We start from the raw sequence: 10344 nt of genomic DNA, 5'->3' as shown, positions 1-10344 counted from the left end.
AGTGAGTCGAGATCGCGCCACTGCACTCCAGCCGCGACAGAGCGAGGCTGTCTGCCCAAAGGAAAAAAAAAAAAAGGAGAGAACTGAGTCTTGTTAGAGGAGGCGGGTGGGGAATCAGCCTAAGAGAAAGTGAGACTCCGGCCAGGCTATGGGGGTGGCGGTGAAGATTTACTAGAAGCGCGCGGAGACCCCATGAGTAAAGCTCAGGCAATTCGCCCTAAGTCTCAGGGTCAGCAGGAGGGAACCATTGCATTGCACAGTGGGAGTGGCGCGACGGCGGGCCGCGTTGCATGCCGGGACTTGTAGTCTCGCCCTTAGCCAGAACCCTCGGACCGGTTACGTTCGGCTACATTCAACCAGGTCCTTACACCGATAACGTACACTCATTGATTGTCTAGCACAGAATAACGAGGTTCTGCAGGGCAAGTCTACCGAACAACACTCTTCAAAACAAACCGCGTTTCGGCGATGGCTCCCCGGAAGGCGCGTTGGGTGCGGCTGCGCGTGCGCCACGCATGCACCTCTACGCGCGCCCGCCGTTCCCGCGAGGCCCCCTAGAGCCGGGCGGCGCAGGCGCAGTGTCCCCCGGCCAAGATGGCGGCGCGGTGTTCCACACGCTGGTTGCTGGTGGCTGTGGGGACCCCGCGGCTGCCGGCTGCATCGGGGAGAGGGGTTCGGCCACCCAGGGAGGGTGTAGTGGGGGCATGGCTGAGCCGCAAGCTGAGCGTCCCCGCCTTTGCGTCTTCCCTGACCTCTCGCGGCCCCAGAGCGCTGCTGACATTGAGACCTGGTGTCAGCCTCACAGGTGAGGGCAGGTTCCACCTCCCGAGTGGCGGTTTCAGGGCCTAGAAAGGAGTGAGTCTCCTCGTTGTGACTGCGGCTGCGGGGGTAGTGGGGTGGAGGGTGTCTTCCGACCCGGATGCAAAATTGCCGGAGACACAGGCAGGCAGGAGGCGGGGAGGCCTAAGAGGCTACTCAGCCGTCAGGGAAGGGAGAGAAGCGTGGAGCCTCCGGCGGCGGTGATAAAACGCCCCGTGGACCGTGATCCTTCACCTCTCTGTCAACATTTCTGGAGGCCGCTGCTCCCTCGTCCTCTTCCTTTCCCATCTCTCCACCTTCTAGCCCGTAGAGGAAGGGAAGAGCTAACTGCCATTCGGAGAGGCCTAGGTACTTTTAAGTTACAAAAACCCTGCAAGATGCCTGTCGTCATCCCCATTTTAGAGAATGGGAAACTGAGATTCAACAGAGGAATCGACCAGCCCAAGGTCATGAAGTTAGACGGGAAGAGTTGTCTCAAACCCATCTCAAACCCACAACTGTCGTGTCATAGCTTACGCTCTTTCTATCACGTGGTGCTAATTCAAGGGCACAGTTAACGATCTTTTTAGAAGTCCTTAGTTGGTGATTGTAATAATAACACAGTCAGACATTTATTGAGCACTTACTGTTGTCCAGGCATGGTTCCCCCCTTACATCACATTTCCACGTGAGAGGCACTGTTATTCCATTTTATAAAGATACCGAGGCTTAGATGTTAAACCACTTACAAATGTCACAAAGAGGTGGAGACTTGATTTCATTGCCTGAGATGATACTGAATTATACGTTAAGCCTTGAAGTGCTTAGCCATGTTTTCTTTTCTTTCTTTTTTTTTTTTTTTTTTGAGACTGACTCGCTCTGTTGCCCAGGCTGGAGTGCAGTGGCTGGATCTCGACTCACTGCAACCTCTGCCTCCTGGGTTCAAGAGATTCTTCTGCCTCAGCCTCCCAAGTAGCTGGGATTACAGGCACGCGCCACCATCCCCTGGCTAATTTTTTTTTTTTTTTTTTTTGAGACGGAGTCTTGCTCTGTCGCCCAGGCTGGAGTGCAGTGGCCAGATCTCAGCTCACTGCAAGCTCCGCCTCCCGGGTTTACGCCGTTCTCCTGACTCAGCCTCCCGAGTAGCTGGGACTACAGGCGCCCGCCAGGTCGCCCGGCTAGTTTTTTGTATTTTTTTAGTAGAGACGGGGTTTCACCATGTTAGCCAGGATGGTCTTGATCTCCTGACCTCGTGATCCGCCCGTCTCGGCCTCCCAAAGTGCTGGGATTACAGGCTTGAGCCACCGCGCCCGGCCTACCCCTGGCTAATTTTTGTTATCTTTTATAGAGATGGGGTTTCGCCATGTTGGCCAGGCTGGTCTCAAAACTCCTGACCTCAGGTGACTCGCCTCCCCCGTTGGCTTCCCAAAGTGCTGGGTTTACAGGCGTGAACCACCGCGCCTTGCTTAACCATGTTTTCTTATGCTGTGTGTTTTGTGCTGTGTGTTGTATGTACCTGAATTGTGCTAGTTTCGTGTCCTCCAGAGTTTGTGCAAATGATATTTAAGCTATCTATAAATGTATAAAGATTAATAAAGGGCCCTGAGAAGAGAATTTATACCAAGTAACTTCCTATTGCAATCCAGTTTGTAATACGTACATAGTAGACAATTGTTTTTTTTTTTTTTTTTTTTTTTTTTTTTTTTTTGAGACGGAGTCTCGCTCTGTCGCCCAGGCTGGAGTGCAGTGGCCGGATCTCAGCTCACTGCAAGCTCCGCCTCCCGGGTTTACGCCATTCTCCTGCCTCAGCCTCCCAAGTAGCTGGGACTACAGGCACCCGCCAACTCGCCCGGCTAGTTTTTTGTATTTTTTAGTAGAGACGGGGTTTCGCCGTGTTAGCCAGGATGGTCTCGATCTCCTGACCTCGCGATCCACCCGTCTCGGCCTCCCAAAGTGCTGGGATTACAGGCTTGAGCCATCGCGCCCGGCCGACAATTGTTAAAGTATCAGTAATTGTGGTTACTTCATGCAATGTAAAGAAAAGAGACTGGGTTTCAGGGGTGAACTTTCCCAGTGTGTGTGAGTGGGGTGTATTATTTAATCCCTTTGAGCCTCTCTTTGAAAATTCATTCATTCACAGGTATTAATTGAGGCCAGTTGTATGCCAGCCACTGTTCTGGGCGCTGAGGAGATGGCAGAGAACAAAGAGATTGGATGTGTGTTTGGTTAAGAGAGTGATTATTTATTTATTTATTTATTTATTTTTTATTTATTTATTTTTTTGAGACGGAGTCTCGCTCTGTCACCCAGGCTGGAGTGCTGTGGCCGGATCTCAGCTCACTGCAAGCTCCGCCTCCCGGGTTCACGCCATTCTCCTGTCTCAGCCTCCCGGGTAGCTGGGACTACAGGCGCCGCCACGTCGCCCGGCTAGTTTTTCTGTAGTTTTTAGTAGAGACGGGGTTTCACCATGTTAGCCAGGATGGTCTCGATCTCCTGACCTCGTGATCCGCCCGTCTCGGCCTCCCAAAGTGCTGGGATTACAGGCTTGAGCCACCGCGCCCGGCCGATTATTTATTTATTTAATTATTGTTTACAATAGGGCCTCCTGTGGCCCAGACTGGAGTGCAGTGGCACGATCACAACTCAGTGCAACCTGGACCTCCCAGGTTCAATCGATCCTCCATCCTCAGTCTCTTAAGTAGCTGGCACTATACAGGCATGCACCACCACACCCCGCTAGTTTTCTGTAGATGGGATTTCACCATGTTACCCAGGCTGGGCTCAAGTGATTTGCTTGTTTCAGCCTCCCAAATTGCTAGGATTACAGGCATCAGCCACTGCACCTGGCCAAGAGAATGAATTTTCTTTTTGTTTTGAGACGGAGTCTCACCTAGGCTCTGTCACCTCGGCTGGAGTGCAGTGGCACTGTCTCAGCTCACTGCAAGCTCCGCCTCCTGGGTTCACGCCATTTTCCTGCCTCAGCCTCTCGAATAGCTGGGACTATAGGTGCCCGCCACCATGCCTAATTTTTTGTATTTTTAGTAGAGATGGAGTTTCACCATGTTAGCCAGGATGGTCTCAATCTCCTGACCTGGTGATCCGCCCACCTTGGCCTACCAAAGTGCTGGGATTACAGGCATGAGCCACCGCGCCCAGCCTTATTTTTATTTTTGAGATGGACTCATGCTCTGTTGCCCAGGCCGAAGTGCAGTGATGTGATCCTGGCTCACTGCAACCTCTGCCTGCCAGAGTCAGGCGATTCTCCTGCCTCAGCCTCCCAAGTAGCTGGGATTACAGGTGTGTGCCACCATGCCTAGCCTTTTTTTTTTCTTTTTTTTTTTGAGACGGGGTCTTGCTCTGTTGCCCAGGCTGGAGTGTAAGTGGTGTGATCTCTGCTCACTGCAAGCTCCGCCTCCCGGGTTCAAGCAATTCTCCTATCTCAGCTTCCCTAGTAGCTGGGATTACAGGTGTCCACCACCACGCCTGGCTAATTTTTGTATTTTTAGGAGTGACGGTGTTTCACTGTGTTGGCCAGGCTGGTCTCGAACTCCTGACCTCAGACTATCCGCCTGCCTTGGCCTCCCAAAGTGTTGGGATTACAGGTGTCAGCCATTGTGCCTGGTCAGCTTTTATATTTTTATTAGAGACAGGATTTCACCTTGTTGGCCAGGCTGGTCTTGAACTCCTGGCTTCAAGTGATCTGCTCACCTTGGCCTCCCAAAGTGCTGGGATTACGGTTGTGAGCCACCAGGCCTGGCCCAAGAGTGAATTTTTAAATTCTGTCCCTGCATCTGTATACCTCATGGAAGGAGCAGTCGTCTGTTCAGTATTCTTTCTAGATTTCATGTGGATTATTTGGAGAGATGTCATGATGGATTTTTTTATTTTTTTCTTAAACACATACATATTTTTTTATTCTGTAGAGCCATGGTCCTACTATGTTGCCCAGGCTGGTTTCAAACTCCTGGCCTCAAATGACCCTTCCACCTTGGCCTCCCGAAGTGCCAGAGTTATAGTCATGAGCCACCATGCCAGGCTAGATTTTTCAACATGAGCAAAAGTGGTCATTTTTAGAGCTTGCTAACATTTTCTAATGTCAAGGTTGTTTTAAATAGAATCTGGCTGCATCTTTTTGTTCAAATATTAATTCCTTAGGTGACTTCTTTTATTAAGTCAAATTTGTTCAAGTTCCAGCTGTACAAATTTGGGAGCATTTGTTGTTATTGTGTATGTGAAAGAGAGGCACTAAATACTAAGCATTGTGTGAGGCTGTTACTAAGAACTGTGGTTAGCTGTTTTGTTCCCCAAGTGAGCTTATAACCTGCCACGGGCAAGTTTTGTATCAGGTAGTGTACACAGGTGAGAGGCGGCATCCTTCAGAGTATATATGTTCTGTTTTCACAGGTAGAGTCATCAAGTGGTTGGGCAGGGTGGCTCACGACTGTAATTCCAGCACTATGCTGGCGCTGAGACAGGAGGATCACATGAGCCCAGCAGTTTGGGACCAACCTGGGCAACATAGGGAGATCCCATCTCTACAAAAGTTTTTTTTCTTTTTCTTTTTTTTTTTTTTTTTTAAGATGGAGTCTCGCTCTGTAGCCAGGCTGGAGTGCAGTGATGCAATGTTGGCTCACTGTGATCTCGGCTTACTGCAACCTCCACCTCCTGGGTTCAAGCAATTCTCCTGCCTCAGCCTCCTGAGTACTGGGACTACAGGCACGTGCCACCACTCCCAGTTAATTTTTCTATTTTTAGTAGAGACGGGATTTCACCATGTTGGCCAGGATAGTCTCCATCTCTTGACCTCGTGATCCACCCACCTCGGCCTCCTAAAGTGCTGGGATTACAGGTGTGAGCCACCACGCCTCGCCTACAAAAATATTTTTAAAAATTATCTGACTAGCTGGATGCGGTGGCTCACGCCTGTAATCTCAGCACTTTGGGAGGCCTACATGGGCGGATCACGTGAGGTCGGGAGTTTGAGAACAGCCTGATCAACATGGAGAAACCCCGTCTCTACAAAAATTACAAAATTAGCCAGACCTGGTGGCACTTGCCTGTAATCCCAGGTACTCGGGAGACTGGGGCAGGAGAATTGCTTGAACCTGAAAGTCGGAGGTTGCCGTGAGCTGAGGTTGCGCCATCGCACTCCAGCCTGGGCAACAAGAGCGAAACCATGTCTCAAAAAAAAAAAAAAAATTAGCCGACTGTGGTGGCAACTGCCTGAACTCCCAGCTGCTCGGGAGGCTGAGGTGGGAGAATCCCTTGAGCCCAGGAGGTTGAGGCTGCAGTGAGCCATGATGACATCACTCCAGCCTGGGCGACAGAGTATGACTCTTTCTCTACCAAAAAATTAATGAATAAAGTCATCAACTGAGAAGCCATGTGGTGGCGAGCCTCTGGTCCGAGCTACTCAGGAGGTTGGGGTGGGAGGATTGCTGGAGTCCAGGAATTGGAGTTTGGCCTAGGCAACATGATGAGACCCCCGTCTCTTAAAAAAAAAAATTAAAAAGGTCATCAACTCAGCTTCCAAACACTAGTCTGTGATCTTGTCTCAAATCTAGTAGTAAGTTGACGTAACAACACTTTAAATCTGACTTTTCTTCCAAGCAGAAAGAAAGCAGTTGTTGGTGGCTAGGCATGGTGGCTCATGCCTGTAATCCCAGCACTTTGGGAGGTGGGTTGGTCACCTGAGGTCAGGAGTTTGAGACCAGCCTGGACAACATGGCCAAAGCTTATCTCTACTAAAAATAGAAAAAATTGGTCAGGCATGATGGCTGTAATCCCAGCTACTCGGGAGGCTGAGGCAGGAGAATTACTTGAACCCAGGAGGCAGAGGTTGCAGTGAGCCGAGATCGTGCCACTGCACGCACTCCAGCCTGGGCAACAAGAGCCAGATTCCCTGTCAAAAAAAAAAAAAGCAGTTGTTGGACAATGGATTGGCCATTCTTGGAACGACTTGGAGGCTAATTTTATTCTGGGTTGTTCTAAAAAGGACAGGACATTTACTGGTCATATCTGGTAAAATAAATTGTCTATTTTTTTTTTTTTTTTTTGAGACGGAGTCTCGCTCTGTCACCCAGGCTGGAGTGCAGTGGCCGGATCTCAGCTCACTGCAAGCTCCGCCTCCCGGGTCCACGCCATTCTCCTGCCTCAGCCTCCCAAGTAGCTGGGACTACAGGCGCCCGCCATCCTCGCCCGGCTAGTTTTTGTATTTTTTAGTAGAGACGGGGTTTCACCGTGTTAGCCAGGATGGTCTCGATCTCCTGACCTCGTGATCCGCCCGTCTCGGCCTCCCAAAGTGCTGGGATTACAGGCTTGAGCCACCGCGCCCGGCCTAAATTGTCTATTAAATGAACTCTAATTATTGTTAATCATTGATGCCCTTTAGATAATGTCAAAAGTCATCAGACTGGGGATGGTAGCTTATGCCTGTAATCCCACCACTTTGGTAGGACAAGGCCGGCGGATCACTTGAGGTCAGGAGTTTGAGATCAGCCTGGCCAACATGGTGAAATTTTTACCTACTAAAAATACAAAAATTAGCGAGCTGTGGTGGTGTGTGCCTGTAGTCCTGGCTACTTGAGAGGCTAAACCAGAAGAATTGCTTGAACCTGGGAGATGGAGGTTGCAATGAACCGAGATCACACCACCACACTTCAGCTGGGCGACAGAGCGAGACTCTGACTCAAAAAAAAAGAAAAAACAAAGACATCAATCTTGTAATTAAACGTGATTTGTCTTTATCCACATGCAGTTTTGTGCGTTCACTATCTCTGTACTACCTCCAGTCCATGTTCTCTGCCCACAATGTTGAAGTCACAGCTGCCACAGGTCACTAGCAGCCTCAGCCTTCTGGCATTGGAAGGAGTGGTGAGAGAGAGGCTGGACTGGGCCAGGGCAACCCCTTACTCCCAAATAAAAAGAAGGTGGAGTACAGGTTCAATAATAAGCCAGCTCTAGTGTTTTCTCAAGTCTGACTGAAGAAACACAGTAGTGGTCTCCTGACCCCTACTGCTTCCAGTGTGTTGTTTATATTCTCAGGGTATTGGGTATGCCAAACACACGGATTTATTTCCTACTTCTAATTTTAAGTATCCTGACCATTCCTATTCATTCTCCTCTCTGATTATCCTTTACCCGGCCTCCTACTTGGATGTGTTCAACACCTCTGGCTGTATTTTGTGCTCATTAACTTCAAGTAGTCTCCCAGGCCTCCTAGAGTTGTTTCTCTCTTTTTTTTTTTCAGATGGAGTCTTGCTGTGTTTCCCAGGCTGGAGTGTAGTGGCACCAACTTGGCTCACTGCAACCTCAGCCTCCCAGGTTCAAGCAATTCTCGTGCCTCAGCCTCTGGAGTAGCTGGGATTATAGGTGTGCGCCACCATGACCAGCTAATTTTTGCATTTTTAGTAGAAACAAGGTTTCACCATGTTGGCCAGGCTGGTCTCAAACTCCTGGCCTCAAGTGATCCACCCGCCTCGGCCTCCCAAAGTGCTGGGATTACAACAGGCGTGAGCCACCGCGCCCGGCCTAGAGTTGTTTCTCATGCAAACCCAATGAGTTATTTGTTTAACATTTGCAGTGGCTCTCTGTTGCTCTTAGGATAAAATCCAGACTCCTTAGCACAACTCTAAGGCCCTTCTTATTCCTAGGCCCCATTAATCATTATCATCTGTAACCACCACTGCCACCACATACAGAATCTCTAGTTTAGAGGCATAAATCTGTATGGATTCAAAGCTCTCTTAGCCTATTTCTTTCTCTCTCTTTTTTTTTTCCCATGTCATAAGTCTATTTGCAAACATAGCTAGTGTGCCTTATAAGTTCAAGTCTTTGATCCATTTATTTATTTATTTTTAATAGAGACAGGGTCTCTGTGTTGCCCAGGCTGGTTTCGAACTCTTGGGCTCAAGCGATCCTCACGCCTCAGGTTCCCAAAGTTCTGGGATTACAGGTGAGAGCCACTGTGCCCGGGCTTATTTTTATTTATTTGTTTATTATTATTATTATTTTTTAAATTTTTTCTGAGATGGAGTTTTGCTCCTGTTGCCCAGGCTGGAGTGCAGTGGTGTGATCTTGGCTCACTGCAACCTCTGCCTCCCAGGTTCAAGCGATTCTCCTGCCTCAGCCTCCTGACTAGCTGGGATTACAGGCATGCGCCACCACGCCTGGCTAATTTTGTATTTTTAGTATAGGAGACGGGGTTTCTCCATGTTGGTCAGGGTGGTCGCTAACTCATGACCTCAGGTGATCCGCCCGCCTTGGCCTCCCCAAGTGCTGGGATTACAGGCGTAAGCCACCACGCCTGGCCCGGCTTACTCACTTTTTAAAGAGATTTCACCTATTTTTTTTATTTTTATTTTTTTTCACCTTTTTTTTTTTTTTTTTTCTCGCTCTGTCACCCAGACTGGAGTGCAGTGGCCAGATCTCAGCTCACTGCAAGCTCCGCCTCCCGGGTTTAGCCATTCTCCTGCCTCAGCCTCCCGAGTAGCTGGGACTACAGGCGCCGCCACCTCGCCCGGCTAGTTTTTTGTATTTTTAGTAGAGACGGGGTTTCACCGTGTTAGCCAGGATGGTCTCAATCTCCTGACCTCGTGATCCGCCCGTCTCGGCCTCCCAAGGTGGTGGGATTACAGGCTTGAGCCACCGCGCCCGGCCACATTTCACCTATTAAAACACTATTCCAGTCCCGGCCTGGTGGCGCATTCCTGTAGTCCCAGTTACTTGGGAGGCTGAGGCAGGAGAATCACTTGAACCCAGGAGGCAGAGGTTGCAGTGAGCCAAGATTGCACCATTGCATGCCAGTCTGGGCAACAAGAGTGAAACTCATCTCAAAAAAAAAGCAAACAAACAGAAAACCTGCGGGGCACGGTTTCTCACGCCTGTAATCCCAGCACTTTGGGAGGCTGAGTCAGGTGGATCACGAGGTCAGGAGATCGAGACCATCCTGGCCTACACAGTGAAACCCCGTCCCTACTAAAAATATAAGAAAGTTAGCCGGGCGTGGTGGCGGGCTCCTGTAGTCCCAGCTACTTGGGAGGCCGAGGCAGGAGAATGGCGTGAACCCGGGAGGTATAGCTTGCAGTGAGCCAGGATGGCACCACTGCACTCCAGCCTGGGAGACGGAGCGAAACTCCATCTCAAAAAAAAAACAAAACAAAAAACCCGCTCTTCCTATCTGTTAAATGGATGAACTAAAACATCTTTGTTTCTTAAGCAGTTGTTGTCTTGCTGTTAAAAAAAGGTGCTGCAAATCCAGATCCAAAGTACAAAGTCATCCTAGTTAGTAACCACTACTTGTTTTCCACTGAAAATGGCAAGTGCTTTCTTGGGCAGCTCAGCCAGTTTCTGCAGCTTAACAACTGATGCCTAGAAGTTCTTCCCCGATCTTCCTAGATTGAGTTGTCATTGGTTCTCAGCAGGGGACACTTACTTCCTAGGGGACATTTGGCAATGCCTGGAGACATAGGGGGAGTTGTCTGCTAGTGAGTGGAGACCTCCTGAGTTTTTGGTGAATGTGTGGAGTAGGGCTTGAACGTCTGTATT

At 49.5% G+C, this 10344-nt stretch overlaps 1 protein-coding gene across 3 annotated transcripts in view; it reads left to right on the top strand.

The window, feature by feature from the left end:
• The first annotated feature begins 520 nt into the window (after nucleotides 1-520).
• Nucleotides 521-10344, top strand: part of DNAJA3 (DnaJ heat shock protein family (Hsp40) member A3) — a 34475-nt gene continuing 24651 nt past the window's right edge. For 2 of the 3 annotated variants that reach the window (XM_010353918.2, XM_010353917.2), the window contains exon 1: nucleotides 521-805. In XM_010353918.2, coding sequence (XP_010352220.1) covers nucleotides 595-805 — 211 coding nt within the window. In that variant the 5' untranslated portion in view covers nucleotides 521-594. The remainder of the gene's footprint in view (nucleotides 806-10344) is intronic. The other variant, XM_010353919.2, reaches the window with a different exon arrangement.

Source organism: Rhinopithecus roxellana, chromosome 20 (assembly GCF_007565055.1).
Source record: "Rhinopithecus roxellana isolate Shanxi Qingling chromosome 20, ASM756505v1, whole genome shotgun sequence".
Taxonomy (NCBI): domain Eukaryota; kingdom Metazoa; phylum Chordata; class Mammalia; order Primates; family Cercopithecidae; genus Rhinopithecus; species Rhinopithecus roxellana.
Note: the sequence above shows the minus strand (reverse complement) of the source record. Positions and strands in the feature narration are given on the sequence as shown.